The sequence below is a fragment of the Anomaloglossus baeobatrachus genome, chromosome 1 (genome assembly GCF_048569485.1).
Source record: "Anomaloglossus baeobatrachus isolate aAnoBae1 chromosome 1, aAnoBae1.hap1, whole genome shotgun sequence".
NCBI lineage: Eukaryota > Metazoa > Chordata > Amphibia > Anura > Aromobatidae > Anomaloglossus > Anomaloglossus baeobatrachus.
The window spans coordinates 526,368,958-526,386,101 of NC_134353.1; the positions used below are offsets into that span (position 1 = coordinate 526,368,958).

Consider the following 17,144-nt stretch of genomic DNA (forward strand, 5'->3'; position numbering starts at 1 on the left):
TAGGCCCTGTGCTCACGGTGCAGTTTCTGATGCATTTTTGGTGCAGATTTGGGTGCAGTTTGTTGCCGTAGACTGTATACATTTTCTTCCCGAGCAAAGCCTATGAGACTTCAGAAAGGCTGTGCGCACGTTGTTTCTTTTTTCCTTGCAGTTTTGGTTGCAGAAAAAAGGAGCAGCATGTCACTTCTTTCTGTGTTTTTGACCTGCGTTTTTCTCTTGAATATAGTGAAAAACGCATGGTCAAAACGCACCGAAACACGGCAAAAATGCACCGAAACGCGGCAAAAACGCCTGAATTTTTTATGCCTTTTTTGGCCAAAGGTGCATTTTTCTGACAGAGGGTGCCTTTTAGCTGAAGAAAGAATACTGCAACGTGCGCACATAGCCTTAGTGTAGAAAATCTAGATCTCCATCTTTCCATAGGTAGCCGTTTTTCTTCTTCTACTTAATTCGGCATTGGACCATTTGTGTTCTAGGTATGGTAAAGGAGAATTGTCAAGTTACTAAATTGCATTTGTTAGTTAGACAGTATGAAAGTAAGCTAGTTTTCAGTTGATAGATGCTGTACATTGCACAGAATGGCAAATAACATCTATTGATCGAATAGAAATTAAATCCAATGCGTTTTGGAATGAAAGCCAGATTCTATGGTTATAGATGTTTTTGCACAGTATATAGGAGTTAACTTTGTAACCGTATTTTTGTTTTTTAATCTCACATTTTAGCTTTTCCGGTGCTGCTCAATGACAATGAAGCCGCAAGGCCTCCACATACAAGTAGGTCTCAAAACTTGCTGAATTAAACTGGAAACCAGTGCAGTAACCAGTTATTGTATAGAACTACTCCTACAGTAATGACACAGGAATAATCAAATATGATCATGTCTGACTCTTCCATCTGTATGCTAACCGGTCACTGATCCCCCCCCTCTTGACCTTAGCTTAAAAAAATAATAAAAAGATCAGCAATCAGTGTAAAAATAAGAAACAAAAAGTGGCACTGTTAAAAAAAACAGTATCGAATGAGCTAACATGACTCACTTCCTGCGTCACACAGCCCAGAGCTGGGTGAGACAGGTTAGGAGCATATCTGCTGTTCACAGCTGTGTAGCTGTGATCAGCAAATATGGAAGAGCAATCAGACAGCTGATCCATATAATCCCCTAGGGAACCTAGTAAAAAAAAAAAAAAAGTAAATAAAAAAAAAGTTTTAAAGAAACCTAAAAGTTCAAATCACCCCCCTTTCACCCCATTGAAAATTAGTGGGTTAAAAAAATATACACACATTTGGTATCGCCATGTTCAGAAATGCCCGATCTATCAAAATATAAAATCAATTAATCTGATCGGTAACCAGCATAGCGGCAAAAAAATTCCAAATGCCAAAATTACGTTTTTTGGTCGCCACAAATTTTGCGCTAAATGCAATAAAAGGCAATTAAAAAGTAGCATCTGCGCAAAAGTGGTATCCTTAAAAACATCAGCTTGAGACGCAAAAAATAAGCCGTCACTGAGCCATAGATCCCAAAAAATGAGACCGCTTCGGGACACGGAATATGGTGTAAAATGTACGCCACTTTTTTCAGACAAATTTCAGATTTTTTTAACCCCTTAAATAAAAGTAAACTTATTCATGTTTGGTGTGTACGAACTCGCACCGACCTGAGGCATCACCGCGACACATCAGTTTTACCATATAGTGAACACAGTGAGTAAAATATCTCAAAAACTATAGTGCTATCGCACTTTTTTGCAATTTTTCCACATTTTAAATTTTTTTGCCATTTTTTTTCAGTACACTATATGGTAAAACTTATGGTTTCATTTAAAAGTACAGCTCGTTCCACAAAAAAGAGCCCTCACATGACCATATTGACTGAAAAGTAAAAAAGTTACGTCTCTTGAAAGAAGAATGGCAAAAAAACCCTGGAAAGTGCAAAATCGGCCGGTTGTGAAGGGGTTAAAAAACAGATATTACCCAAATAATGTATTGTTAGGCCTAAATTAGGCCGCATACAAATGATGGTGAGGTTTTTTTACCTCAGTATTTGTAAGCCAAAACCAGGAGTGGGTAATAAATACAGAGGTGATGCCCGTGATTGTTCCCCTTCTGGTTTTAGCTTACAAACACTAAGGTAATAAACACACCAAATACTCAACGCCTTAGACCGCGTGCACATGGTGAGCATTTGGTTAGTTTTTTTACCTCAGTATTTCTAAGCCAAAATCAGGAGTTGAACAATCAGAGGAAAAGTATAATAGAAGCACGGTCTCCACATCTGTATTTTATACTCACTCCTGGTTTTGGCTTACAAATGTGTATGTGGCCTTAGAGGGCTTTTGAATACAAGTTCTTGGATGACCTATTACCATGGCATAAAAAAGCACATCCTGAGCAATTATACCAACATTACAAATGACTTCAAAGGGTGGTCTTTTCATTTACATGTTATCTCAAAATGTCACAACTCAATTGTGCACAGAGCGCTATATACACCTTCTACCATAGCGATTTTCTGAAGTACAATTATAAGAATTACAGAAGCTTTTACACTATTCACAAATACATCAAGTTTATACAAAGACTCAATATTTAGTGTTGACCCTTGTTGACCAGTGCTGACTTCTCCAATTTGCTTCTGAGCCAAATCCTAATTGATGATCCAATCTTGTCTAATCAGTGCTTGGAGTTTATCACAATTTTTGTGTTTTTTGATTTTTTTTCACCCGCTATTTGAGGATTCATCGCAATTTCTCAAGGCAATTGAGATCTAGGAAGTTTCCTGCCCATGGACCCAATATTTTCAATGATTATGTTCACCTAGCTACTTGGTTATCACTTTTTCCTTGGGGCCTGGTTCTTCACGTGGGTAAGGCCCCGTCACACACAGAGATATATCTTTGGCAGATCTGTGGTTGCAGTGAAATCATGGACATATTGTTCCATTTGTACACAGCCACAAACCTGGCACTGATTGTCCACAATTTCACTGCAACCACAGATCTACCACAGATCTGCCACAGATCTACCACAGAATTATCTCTGTGTGTGACAGGGCTTAAACACACTGTTCATTATCAAATTGCTGCTGGATTGTTGGGAGAGGTTTCTTATGGAGGATGTTTAGATATCATTCTATATTCATGACCGTTTTCTTAGGTAAAATTGTGAGTGAACCCACTCCCCTGGATGAAGCACAACCTAACACACAAATGATCTCAGGAAGAATAACAGTTGGCAGGGCTCACAGTAGCGCTCACCTTTTATCCTTTTAGATGTCAAAACAGTCAGAAGGAGAAATGACTTTACGTTAAGTGCTAGAGATTGGACTGCAGAGGATTAGGGTGAAATTATTGTCTCTGATGAAGCCCAGAAAAAGATTATATTTTAAAAATTTCTGAAATGCTTATACTTGTACTATAGTAGCCATAGAAATATCTAACTAGAAACTCTAAAAACACTGAAGCAGCTAATTTTGTGAACACCAAAATTTGTGTCACTCTTATAAATTTTGGCTATGACTATTCCAGGTCTTTGCCAAGAAAGCGGATTTCCTCTTTGTCTGTTAGAGCTCTGCATTCGTGTTGGTGAATACAAAAATATACATTTTAACTTTCCAGTCCAACAGAGCAGTGTAGTATACTATTTAGGACAATGTAAGTCCACTGGATTACTAAATTATTGGAGAAATAGCGTTTGTACTAACAAGATTGACTAAGTCTGACAGGACTATAAGGGCTCGTGCGTACGTTGCTTAATTTCATGCATTTACGCTGCGTATTGCACTGCAGTGTAAATGCATGCGTCCTGCGTCCCCAAAACACTCTATTAAGATTGTGCATAATCCATCTGCATGTTGCTTTTTTGAACGCAGCGATTTGGATACCAAAATTTTGACACAAATCCGTGCGTTCAAAGAAGCAACATGTCTATTAATTTGTGCGCTTTGGATGCAGCTCCCACTCTGTCTATGGTGGGGGCAGCATCCCGAGCACATGAAATTATTATTTATTATTATAGCGTCATCAATTCCATGGCGCTTCACATGTGAAAGGGGTGTACATAATAGGGACAAGTACAATAATCATAAACAGTACAAGACACAGACAGGTACAGGAGGAGAGAGGTCCCTGCCCGCGAGGGCTCACAGTCTACAAGGGATAGATGAGGATTCAGTAGGTTAGCATTTATTATGCTGAAACACCGCATCTATTATGCAGTGTTTCTGCAGTGATTTGAAGCGCACATGTGATGTCATATCGCTGCAGAAATTTCAGCATTTACGTGCGAACAAAGCCTTAGTGTGCCAAATGTACCACATTGGAATGTGCTGGACCATAAATTTGTTGAATTTTAAGACACTATTTTTTAGTCAACTTTATACCACCTCTTGGATAACTCTCCTCAGACCATGGCACTCTGTCCAACCAAGTGCAAAAGTGTCTAAAAGGCTTAAAGGGATTGCCCAGATGCTATGTAATTGGCCGATGTAGTGCCCCTGTCCTATTCACCTGTATGAGCCACAGATCTCTATAGACGGGATATCTATGTCCCTGCTCCCCTTCCGATGTGGAAGTGACCGGATCCCTAAATGTGGCGTATACATGTTTGGCAGAATTGGGGCTCATCTCAGCCTGACTTGGGCCATTTTATATAATAAATGTTCTCCAAATATTTCCAAAAGTGTTAAAAATCTCTATATCTAGATTTCTACCTAAAGGCCGCTTTACACGCTGCGATATCGTTACCGATATCGCTAGCGTGCGTTTCCGCCCCTATCAAGGGCAAATCGCTGCCCGTGGTACACAACATCGCTCGGACTGTCACACTACTTACCTGCCTAGCGACGTCGCTGTGACCGGCGAACTGCCTCCTTTCTAAGGGGGCGGTTCGTTCGGTGTCACAGTGACGTCACTAAGCAGCCACCCAATAGAAGCGGAAGGGGCGGAAATGAGCGGGACGAACATCCCGCCCACCTCCTTCCTTCCTCATTTCGGGCGGGACGGAGGTAAGGTGAGGTTCCTCGTTACTGCAGTGTCACAAATAGCGATGTGTGCTGCCGCAGGAACGAGGAACAACCTGCGTCCTGCAACAGCAACGATATTTGGGAACTGGACAGCGTGTCAACAAGCAACGATATGGTGAGTATTATCGCTCGTTAACGGTCGCTCCTGCGTGTCACACGCAACGACGTCGCTAAAGAGGCCGAATGTGCGTCACGAATTCCGTGACCCCAATGACATCTCTTTAGCGATGTTGTTGTGTGTAAAGCGGCCTTAAGCCCTTATTGCTAATACTGTCCTAACGTCTAATACTATAACTGTTTTCTTTATCGTTCCTTTGGGAGACCCATATCATGGGTGTTTAGCTTCTGCCTCCGGAGGACACACAAAGTACTACACTTAAAAGTGTAGCTCCTCCCTCTGAGCTTATACACCCCCTGGTAGCCAGTCCTAGCCAGTTTATTGCTTTGTGTCAGGAGGCATACATCCACACATGCATTCTCATCTGATTTGTTTGACTTTTGGAAAGAGTTTGAAGAAAAGCGGGTCCATGTCTGGACTCCCGGCATGTCCCTTCTCACCCCACTGTGTCGGCGGTGTTGTTAAGGTTGATTTACAAAGCTGCAGCCTTACATGCCGCGCTCCTTCACCATCCCTTCTGGGCTCTGGCTTGAAGTGGGAGCCAGCACGGTCTCCATGCCTGGCAGGAGTCCGGTCTCCATCCACAGCCCCTTGAGGATTCTGTTGGACCGGAGCACTCATCCCCAGGGACATGGCCCTGCGTCTCAGCAGCTAAGTACCTGAGACGTTTATGTTGGGGGTCCCGGTTCTTTATTGTAAGGGGAGAGTATGCTGTATGTGATTGTTTTAACTTTTCCGGCGGATTCTCTAGCTTTTGCCTGAGAACCGCGCCGATGGTGCCTGCTTGTCGGCCTCGCCGCTTAAATTTAGGCCCCGGCTTCGCCGGAGGCCTAGTTTTATTTTCCTGCCCTCGCATGTCACTCATGTAGAGGGACAGGTTCGGCTCCTCCCGGCGGCCGTTCTGCACAGGGGAGGGACACTCCCCACTGCTGGGGCGTCCCTCCTTCCCTGCAGATCTCTATAGCCCTCCAGTTCCCGCTCTTTTATAGGAACGCCCCCTAGTCATTTCTCAGGCAGAGTTCACTCTGCTCTGGGACATCCTGCATTCTGCATCTCTGCTGAGGTGCTGCGACTGGGGGACCGGGCTTCGGGATCTGGAGGGCACACAACACCGCACTCAGCGGTCTGGTAAGCCACAGCCGGTCTCCGGTTGTGGACCTCTGTATACCAGCAGCATGTCTCACACAAGGAGCAAGGCTCCAAAGCTTTATTCTGCATGCACTGCATGTAAGCTCCTGCTGCCTGAGCCGAGCATTTACCCACACTGTGATGGTTGCTCTAACTTGGCGGTGCCACAGCCTGGAGTCTCACCTCCAGTGGTCTCTCAGGCTGCTGCTGCACCTGTGATTGAACCCCCGGCCTGGGTAGAGTCCTTTTCTAGGTCCATATCCCAGTCATTTGCTGAGTCAATGGGGCTTTTGTCCAGGACTTTGATGAATATGCATCAGCCCCCCTCACAGGGTGCCTCTAATACTCTTGACAGAGGACTCCTATCCTCTGACCTCCGTCCATCAGAGCTCACGAAGGATTCATCATCTGATCCCAGACCCCGTCCTTCTAAGAGAAGGCGCAGGGTTTCCTCCCCCTCCTCATCCCACGGCTCTGTCTCAAGAGCTGACTCTCAAGATGAGGAGGATGCCCTCACTGGGGGCTCAGAGGCTATGTATCCCATCGATTTCTCTGAGGGTGACTCAGATCTTAGTGATTTGATTGCTACTATTAATTCTGTGCTGGATCTCAATCCGCCAGAGTCAGAGGAGCAACTCTCTTTGGCAGAAAAACATCAGTTTACCTCGCCTAAGAGAGTGAAGAGTGTGTTCTTTAACCACTCCAGTTTTCAGACCACTGTGACCAAACCCAGGGCCTGCCCTGACAAACGCTTTCCAAAGCGTGGTTCTGATGACCGGTTTCCATTTCCACCTGAGGTGGTCAAGGAGTGGTCTCACTCCCCAAAGGTAGACCCCCCGGTGTCTAGGCTATCAGCCCGGACCGTTGTGTCGGTGGCTGACGGCACCTCACTTAAGGATTCCACTGACCGTCAGATTGACCTTCTGGCCAAATCTGTGTATGAAGCTGCGGGGGCCGCGTTTTCCCCGTCTTTTGCAGCAGTGTGGGCTCTCAAAGCCATCTCTGCTTCTCTAGAGGAGATGCATTCCCTCACCAAGGAATCTATGCCTGAGATGGTTACCTTAACTGCTCAGGCTTCAGCCTTTTCATCTTATGCCATGTCTGCCATGCTAGAGGCTGCTCACCGCACTGCGGTGGCTTCAGCTAATTCTCTTGTTATCCGCAGGATTTTGTGGCTTCGAGAGTGGAAGGCAGATGCTTCTTCCAAGAAGTTTCTTGCTGGGCTCCCTTTTGCTGGTTCACGGCTGTTTGGTGAACAGCTGGATGAAATCATTAAAGAAGCTACTGGCGGGAAGAGTACTTCCATGCCACAAACCAAGACCAGGAAACCCGCCCAGGGTAGGAATCAATCGAGGTTTCGTTCGTTTCGTTCCTCCAACTGGTCATCCTCTAAGCCTTCCGCCTCGTCCGCTAACTCAGCCAAGGATCAGAAATCCAACTGGCGCCCAAAAGCGCGTCCGCAGAAGACCACAGGAGGTTCTGCCACTAAGGCAGCTTCCTCATGACTCTCGGCCCGCTCCAGCCACGTCCTTAGTCGGTGGCAGGCTCTCCCACTTTGGCGACGCTTGGTTAAAGCAAGTCTCCAATCAGTGGGTGAGAGACATCATATCTCACGGCTACAGGATAGAATTCTCTTCCAGCCCTCCAAACAGATTTTTTCTCTCAACTCCCCCCTGCTCCAAGGCCGCCGCCTTCTCGCAGGCCGTGGCGTCCTTGCAGGCAAACGGAGTGATTGTCCCAGTTCCCGCTCAGGAACGGTTCAGAGGTTTTTACTCAAATTTCTTCCTAGTTCCAAAAAAGGACGGTACCTTCCTGCCCATCCTGGATCTCAAGCTTCTCAACAAGCATGTTCGGGTGCGGCATTTTCGCATGGAGTCTCTGCGATCAGTCATTGCCTCTATGACCCAAGGGGATTTCCTGGCGTCCATCGACATCAGAGATGCCTATCTACATGTGCCAATCGCAGTGTCACATCAGCGTTTGTTACGTTTTGCGATAGGAGAGGATCATTTCCAATTCGTGGCTCTCCCCTTCGGGTTAGCCACGGCCCCTCGTGTATTCACCAAGGTCATGGCGGCAGTGATTGCGGTCCTGCACCTCCAGGGGTTAGCAGTGCTTCCATATCTGGACGACCTTCTGGTCAAGGGTACATCCAGCGCAGACTGTCAGCGGAGTGTTTCGCTCACTCTCGCCACCCTAGCCCAATTCGGGTGGATTGTCAATCTTCCCAAATCCACTCTGACTCCGACCCAGAGTCTCACGTACCTAGGGATGCAGTTCGAGACTTTGCCGGCACTTCTGAAGTTGCCCTTAATCAAACAGCAGTCTCTCCGGCTAGCGGTGCGCTCTCTCCTGAGGCCCCGCCGTTATTCCCTGAGGCGCCTGATGCAGGTGCTGGGTCAAATGGTGGCCTCCATGGAAGTGGTTCCCTTTGCCCAGTTCCATCTGCGTCCTCTGCAGCTGAACAGTCTCAGCTGTTGGGACAAGCGGCCTTCCTCCTTACAGAGGTTAGTGGCTCTGTCGCCACGGACCACGAGCTCTCTTCAGTGGTGGCTTCAACCCCTCTCCCTGTCCCAAGGGCGCTCCTTCCTGACTCCGTCCTGGGTGATTCTCACCACGGATGCCAGCCTTTCCGGCTGGGGAGCGGTACATCTCCACCACAGAGCACAGGGCACTTGGACTCCGTCCGAGTCAGCCCTTTCAATCAATGTGCTGGAAACCAGAGCTGTGCTTCTAGCTCTCCTAGCCTTTCACCACCTGTTGGCGGGCAGGCACATTCGAGTCCAGTCAGACAACGCGACAGCGGTTGCCTACATCAATCACCAAGGCGGGACACGCAGCCGCCTGGCAATGTTGGAGGTCCAACGCATTCTTCAATATGCGGAGGACTCCAAGTCCATCATATCCGCAGTCCACATCCCTGGCGTAGAAAACTGGGAGGCAGATTATCTCAGCCGTCAATCCGTGGACGGTGGCGAGTGGTCCCTGCACCCGGCAGTGTTTCAGTCAATCTGCCGCAAATGGGGCACTCCGGACGTGGACCTAATGGCATCCCGTCACAACAACAAGGTTCCGGTTTACGTGGCTCGCTCCCACGATCCACAGGCCTTCGCCGCGGACGCTCTGGTTCAAGACTGGTCCCAGTTTCGTCTGTCCTACGTGTTTCCCCCTCTAGCTCTCTTGCCCAGAGTCCTGCGCAAGATCAGAATGGAGGGCCGTCGAGTCATCCTCATTGCACCGGACTGGCCCAGGCGAGCTTGGTATCCAGACCTGCTCCAACTGTCCGTGGAGATGCCGTGGCATCTTCCGGACCGTCCAGACCTGCTCTCGCAAGGTCTGTTTTTCCACCCGAATTCTGCGGCACTCAAATTGACGGCATGGCTCTTGAGTCCTGGATTTTGACGGCTTCTGGTATTCCTCCTGAAGTCATCTCCACTATGACTCGGGCCCGTAAGTCTTCCTCCGTCAAGATCTATCACAGGACTTGGAAAATTTTCCTGTCCTGGTGTCGCTCTTCCGGCCATTCTCCTTGGCCATTCTCGTTGCCGACCCTTCTGTCTTTTTTACAGTCCGGTCTGCAGCTAGGACTGTCCCTCAACTCTCTCAAGGGACAAGTTTCAGCTCTATCAGTGCTGTTCCAGCGGCGTCTCGCCCGGCTGGCTCAGATCCGCACCTTCATGCAAGGTGCGTCTAACATCATTCCGCCTTATCGGCGGCCCTTGGATCCCTGGGACCTTAACTTGGTCCTCACGGTATTGCAGAAACCCCCTTTCGAGCCCCTTAGGGAGGTTTCTTTGTATCGTCTTTCTCAATAGGTGGCCTTTCTAGTTGCCATAACTTCTCTCAGGAGAGTCTCTGATTTGGCTGCGCTCTCCTCGGAGTCACCTTTTTTGGTTTTTCACCAAGACAAGGTAGTTCTCCGTCCGACCCCGGACTTTCTTCCTAAGGTGGTCTCTCCCTTCCACCTTAACCAGAATATTTCCTTGCCTTCCTTCTGTCCGGCCCCTGTCCTTCGCTTTGAGAAAGCGCTGCATACTCTAGATCTGGTGCGTGCTCTCCGGATTTATGTGTCTCGCATCGCTGCGCTTAGGCGGTGCACCTCTCTTTTTGTGCTAACCACAGGGCGGCGCAAGGGTCTCTCTGCTTCTAAGCCGACCTTGGCCCGTTGGATTAGATCGACCATTTCGGACGCCTATCAGAGTACGCAGGCGCCTCCCCCGCCGGGGATCAAAGCACACTCGACCAGAGCTGTCGGTGCCTCTTGGGCTTTTAGGCACCAGGCTACGGCTCAACAAGTCTGTCAGGCTGCCACTTGGACTAGCCTGCATACCTTTTCGAAGCACTACCAAGTGCATGCTCATGCTTCGGCAGATGCGAGCTTGGGCAGACGCATCCTTCAGGCAGCTGTCGCCCAATTGTGAAGTTAGGCTCCGCCTACTTCTTAGTTTTTCTGTTTATTCCCACCCAGGGACAGCTTTGGAACGTCCCATGGTATGGGTCTCCCAAAGGAACGATAGAGAAAAAGAGAATTTTTTTACTTACCGTAAATTCTTTTTCTTATAGTTCCGTATTGGGAGACCCAGCTCCCTCCCTGTTGCCTGTTGGCAATTTTCTTGTTCCGTGTGTTATCACCGGCTGTTGTGGACAGAGTCTCTGGTTGTTCCGGTTCTTACTCGGTTCTACTTGTGAGTGGCTATTCTCCTTCAGCTTTTGCACTAAACTGGCTAGGACTGGCTACCAGGGGGTGTATAAGCTCAGAGGGAGGAGCTACACTTTTAAGTGTAGTACTTTGTGTGTCCTCCGGAGGCAGAAGCTAAATACCCATGGTATGGGTCTCCCAATACGGAACTATAAGAAAAAGAATTTACGGTAAGTAACAAAATTCTCTTTTTTGTTACTTACTGTAAATTATTTTTCTTATAGTTCCGTATTGGGAGACCCAGCTCCCTCCCTGTTGCCTGTTGGCAATTTTCTTGTTCCGTGTGTTATCACCGGCTGTTGTCGTGGACAGAGTCTCCGGTTGTTCCGGTTCTTACTCGGTTCTACTTGTGGGTGGCTATTCTCCTTCAGCTTTTGCACTAAACTGGCTAGGACTGGCTACCAGGAGGTGTATAAGCTCAGAGGGAGGAGCTACACTTTTTTAAGTGTAGTACTTTGTGTGTCCTCCGGGGGCAGAAGCTAAACACCCATGGTCTGGGTCTCCCAATACGGAACTATAAGAAAAAGAATTTACGGTAAGTAACAAAACTCTCTTTTTTTATATGAATTTACTGGTATCTAGTGTATAGCTGCAATATATGGCAGAAAATTCTTTGTATTTTGTATGAATTTCTCCTTAGTGCAAATTAGTCTTATATTCCTCATCAGTAATGTTTTTGTGTGATGGCTGATTTACTATTTACTCTGTATGTACCAGATGCTACTTACAGGTCAATTAAAGATATCAAGCTGAGAAAATATCAGGAAGAACTGGCCCAGCCTGCATACACTGGGAAGAATACCATCATATGTGCTCCAACAGGTCTGTTTAGTCGAATGAGTAGAATGCTAATTCTTTGAGATATGTACAATAAACAATGTTTGAGAGCAGGATCAGTTGATGGAAATCATATAAATCCTTGTTTTTATATTGGCAAGTTGATTTGATGATGCCATCTTATTTTTTTATATTTGTTTTTTATTTTTTTTATTATGCAAATTATTTTTTCAACACGTTATTTTTTGAGCATCAGTGTAATGGAAACATTAGATGTTAGTTGGGTGTTTTAATTGTTATAAAAAGGCAGTTTTTTATAATGGGTTGTTCCACGCAGCTTTACCAAACTATGTGTGAGGTTTTTTTGGTTGTCATAACAAAAAAAATCTGTATTTCTTATTTTAAACATTTTGTCGTTTTGGTATCCTAGTATGAGACTTAGCAGGACCATTAACAGCTATTAATGGTCCTACTAATGATCATGATATAGAATATGAGCTCGGCAACTTCAAGCAGAGATAATTTACTAGAAGAAAGTAGTCGCAGTAAGCCAAAATGAATACATGATGCTAAATGTGGTTACGTGGGTTACGTGGCTATCCCAAGAACAATTCCGTGTGGATAGGTGATAAATGAATGAACATGAGAACGGGGCTCCTGTCTTATGAATGGAACGGTACTGGGCATGTGTGGTTACTGGTCTTTCACTATCTCTCACTCTAGAAGTGGAAGTTTACACTTGACCAATGTTCTGGACCAGCCCCCTGCACTCCCACTTAATTTGCATACGGACCACCCACGGTACAACAGTCTGACTGCACCCAATCACTGACACCGGCAAAGAGGGGTGGGCAGGGGAAGAGGTGAATATTCATTTGGCGTTAATGGGCAACCCAATCACTGACACCGGCACAGAGGGGTGGGCAGGGGAAGAGGTGAATATTCATTTGGCGTTAATGGGCGACCCAATCACTGACACCAGCACAGAGGGGTGGGCAGGGGAAGAGGTGAATATTCATTTGGCGTTAATGGGCGACCCAATCACTGACACCGGCACAGAGGAGTGGGCAGGGGAAGAGGTGAATATTCATTTGGCGTTAATGGGCGACCCAATCACTGACACCGGCACAGAGGAGTGGGCAGGGGAAGAGGTGAATATTCATTTGGCGTTAATGGGTGACCCAATCACTGACACCGGCACAGAGGAGTGGGCAAGGGAAGAGGTGAATATTCATTTGGCGTTAATGGGCGACTTTATTACTGACGCCAATAAAAAATATAAGACATACTTGAAAATAATATAAGGCACTGTTTTATTTTCTGGAAACACGGTACATAGCAGGGCTACATTTAGAAGATTATCTAAGCGCAGGATCATTTTTTTTAAACAAAACATCCAAGAGTGGAACTTATTATTATTCCAAGATATATTGATTAAAATGAGCTTTGTGGAAAAACCCCTTTTAATTATCTGCAATGTGTCTTTTAACAGGATCAGGGAAGACATTTGTGGCATTATCGATTTGTGATCATCATCTAAAATCTTTGCCGCAAGGGCAAAAGGGGAAGGTTGTGTTTATGGCTACAAAAGTTCCTGTGTATGAACAACAGAAATCTGTTTTCTGCAGATACTTTGAGAATACTGGGTATGTACTATTTTATCAAGAGAACACTTTAAATGTTTATTCTTGGGCAAAGGGATTAAGGAGAGACCTTAAACCCCTTATAAATGTCAGGAACCACAACAAGTCAGGCCTCAGCCAATGTGGACCGATTCTTAGTCATTTCTATGTATTTCTATAGATATACTGTTGTTGGCGTATCTGGAGAAGAAACTGAAAATGCTCCTGTGGGAATGATTATAGAGGACAGTGACATCATTATTCTGACTCCTCAGATTCTTGTCAACTGTCTGAATGCTGGAAGTGTGCCCTCGCTCTCCATTTTTACGTTATTGATTTTTGATGAATGTCACAATACAATCGGACACCACCCCTACAATGTCTTAATGTTTCACTACTTGGACCTGAAGCTTGGCTGCCCAGATCAAAAACGTCCTCAGGTAAATACATTTTCTGACGATAGTCTGTGTGATAGTGTTCATATAAAGCCCTGTCACGTCATTACATTTCTACATAAGTAGAAACATAAATCATTTTGGTTTGGGGTCTAATTGCAAACTGATTGTGTTTCTAAGAGCTAGAACACACGGCGAATAAAATGGGCCAAGTTGAATGTGATAAAAAATTGCATTCCACCCTGACCCATGTTACTCTATGGGGCCGTTCCCATCTGCGATTATTTTCTCAGCTCTAACTGGACCGAGAAAACAGTCGCAGTATGCTGCGGGTGGAATCCGATCCGTATTCTCTCGCACCCATACAAGTCTAAAGCGGGCTTTACACGCTACGATATTGCTAGTAATTGCTAGCGATATCGTACGCAAAAGCACCCACCCCCGTCGTGCATGCGATTTCGTGTGATCGCTGCCGCAGCGAACATTATCGCTACGGCAGCGTCACACGCACTTACCTGGTCGGCGTCATCGCTGTGACTGCCAAACAATCCATCCCTCAAGGGGGAGGGACGTTCGGCATCACAGCGACGTCACCGCGATGTCACTAAGCGGCTGGCCAATTAAAGCGGAGGGGCGGAGATGAGCGGGACGTAACATCCCTCCCACCTCTCCTTCCTTCCTCATTGCGGCCGGCGGCAGGTAAGGAGACGTTCCTCGCTTCTGCGGTGTCACACACAGCGATGTGTGCTGCCGCAGGAGCGACGAACCACATCGATATTCAACCATTACCGATTTTTGGTTTTGGGACGACCTCTCCATGGTGAACGATTTTCACCATTTTTGAGGTCGCTTAAGGTCGCTGGTAAGTGTCACATGCTGCGATATCATTAATGACGTCGGATGTGCGTCACTAACAACATGACCCCGACGATAGAACATTAACGATATCGTAGCGTGTAAAGCCCCTTTTAGGGTGCGAGTGAAACATCGCACTGCACTCGGATGACACCGGAGTGCAGTGCGATAATCTCATCAGCTGGCAAAGGAGGAGATAGGGGGATTAATCCCTCCCTCTCCTCCGCAGCGCCCGCTCTCTCCACAGCTGTGATCCGATCACATGGCATGACACTCGGCTCACACTCGCAGCACAGCGGGAGCCGAAGGTCATTAGCATATCGAATCCAATGCACTTGCATCAGGTGCCATACGCTCGTGTGGCTCCAGCCTTAAAGTTTAGACCAAGGGCCCACTCACAAAATTACAATACTGTGGCATCTGCATTTAGTCATTATTTCCAAAGCTTCTAAAGGGCCATGCCTGTATTGGCTTTGTCAAAATGAGATAATTATTTTGATATGATATGTAAAAATATTTAAAGAGGTTTCCCACTGTTTCTTTTATTTTAAAAATTAGTCATACAATTTCAAAAAATAAAAATATGCTCACCTACAGGACCCCAGGTGTTCTTCCTCTGGTTTCCTCACTCCTCTTCCTGCGGGCCACATCATTTGACTAGGTCATTTAGTCAACAGCCACTAATTAGCTGCAGCGATCACATGACCTCCCCTGCCAGGAGAGAAAGTGAGGAACCCAAAGGGAGAGAATGGCTGAAGTGCGGAGTAATGGTGAGTGTCTGGTAGGTGAATATTTTGTTTGTTTATTTGACACCACCAAGGGACTATTGTTAAAACCAACAGAAAAATAGAGGACAACTCTTTTAATCCCTTCCCGATCGAGCGTTTTCCGTTTTCGTTTTTTCCTCATTTTATCCCAAGAGCCATAACTTTGTTTTATTTTTCCATTTTCATAACCATAAGAAGGCTTAATTTCTTCATCGTTCCTTATGGGAGACCCAGACCATGGGTGTATAGCTTCTGCCTCCGGAGGACACACTAAGTACTACACTAAAAAGTGTAGCTCCTCCCTCCTAGCATATACACCCCCTGGATAACCAAATATAGCCAGTTCAATGCTTTGTATTCAGGAGGCACACATCCACACATGCATCCTCATCTGTTTTTGATTTTTGAAAAGAGTTTGAAGAAAAGCGGGTCCAAGCCTGGACTCCCGGCATGTCCCTTCTCACCCCACTGTGTCAGCGGTGCTGTTAAGGTTGATTTCAGGGCTGGAGCCCTTCATGCCTCGCTCCTTCACCATCCCCTGGGGCTCTGGCTTGAAGTGGGAGCCAGCACGGTTCTCACTGCCTTGCAGGAGACCGGTCTCCATCCGCAGCCCCTTTTGGATCCTGCCGGACGGAGCACTCATCCCTCAGGGACCTGGCCCTGCGTCTCACAAGCTAAGTATCTGAGACGTGGTTATCAGGGGGTCCCTTGTACTTTTATTGTGGGGGAGAGTGGGCTGTGAAACTATGCTGACTTTCCGGCCGGTTCCTCTGGTTTTCACCGGAGAACCGCGCCGATGGTGCCTGCGCGCCGGCCGCATTATTAAATTTAGGCCCCGGCTTCGTCTGAGGCCTACTTTCGTTTTCACTGTCCCTGCATGCCAATCATGCAGGGGGGACAGTGCGGCTCCGCCCAGCGGCTGTTCAGCACAGGGAAGGGACACTCCTCTCTGAGGAAAGATTCCCTCCCCTGTATACCTCCTTTGCCCTCCGGATCCCGCTCTTTGAGATAGGCCCCGCCCCCTCTCCTCGCTCCGGCGCCATTTTATCAGCGTTCTCACACTGATTGGAGCTGCCTGCAGCATCTTTCTGGGGGTCCGGTCTGTGGGATCTGGAGGGCACACAAACGGTCGGGTAAGCCACAACCTCTGGTTGTGGACCTAGTTATATACTCTCTGGGGGCCATTCTACTCAGAACTCCCACTTCAGCAGCATGTCTCACACAAGGAGCAAGGCTGTACTCAATATGCACTGCATGTAAGTCTTAGTCCCCTGAAGCAGTCACCGCACGAAACACGTGTCGGGACTATCCCTGTGTGTGCCTGCACGCTTTTTCTCCTGTTACCTTGGTAAGCTCCATACTGGCCTCTGGTCTTTTGCTGTATTGCTTACTTCCAATGTGTAGTCGGCATGCCGATTCTTTCAGCTGGTATTTTCTTTGTCTACACTATGTTGCTATATGTGTTCTTCAGCACTGACCATACCAGTGAGCTATAAGTGACTTATATGATACGATTTTGCATGCATCCACATGTGGGGATTCTTATCACCCCCTTTGTCCTTGTAAACCTTTTCATACTTATATTTATATCCATGCCTTTGTATTGCACTACTGCTTGTTTATTAAATGAATTTTTTATCTGCACACTAGCGCATTTGACTACTTTTTGTTTCTAGTTTTTGAGGTATGTAGGCACCTGGGCAAAATGAATGACTTCTTCCTTCCTTGTATCCATTTATGCTTCCTGAAGTCTTTGC

General features: G+C 46.6%; 1 protein-coding gene across 1 annotated transcript in view; it reads left to right on the plus strand.

Annotated features, from left to right (window-relative positions):
• Positions 1-17,144, plus strand: part of RIGI (RNA sensor RIG-I) — a 233,708-nt gene that overhangs the window by 97,932 nt on the left and 118,632 nt on the right. The window contains exons 7-10 of the mRNA XM_075316231.1: positions 726-776; positions 11,689-11,793; positions 13,241-13,394; positions 13,552-13,810. Coding sequence (XP_075172346.1) covers positions 726-776; positions 11,689-11,793; positions 13,241-13,394; positions 13,552-13,810 — 569 coding nt within the window. The remainder of the gene's footprint in view (positions 1-725; positions 777-11,688; positions 11,794-13,240; positions 13,395-13,551; positions 13,811-17,144) is intronic.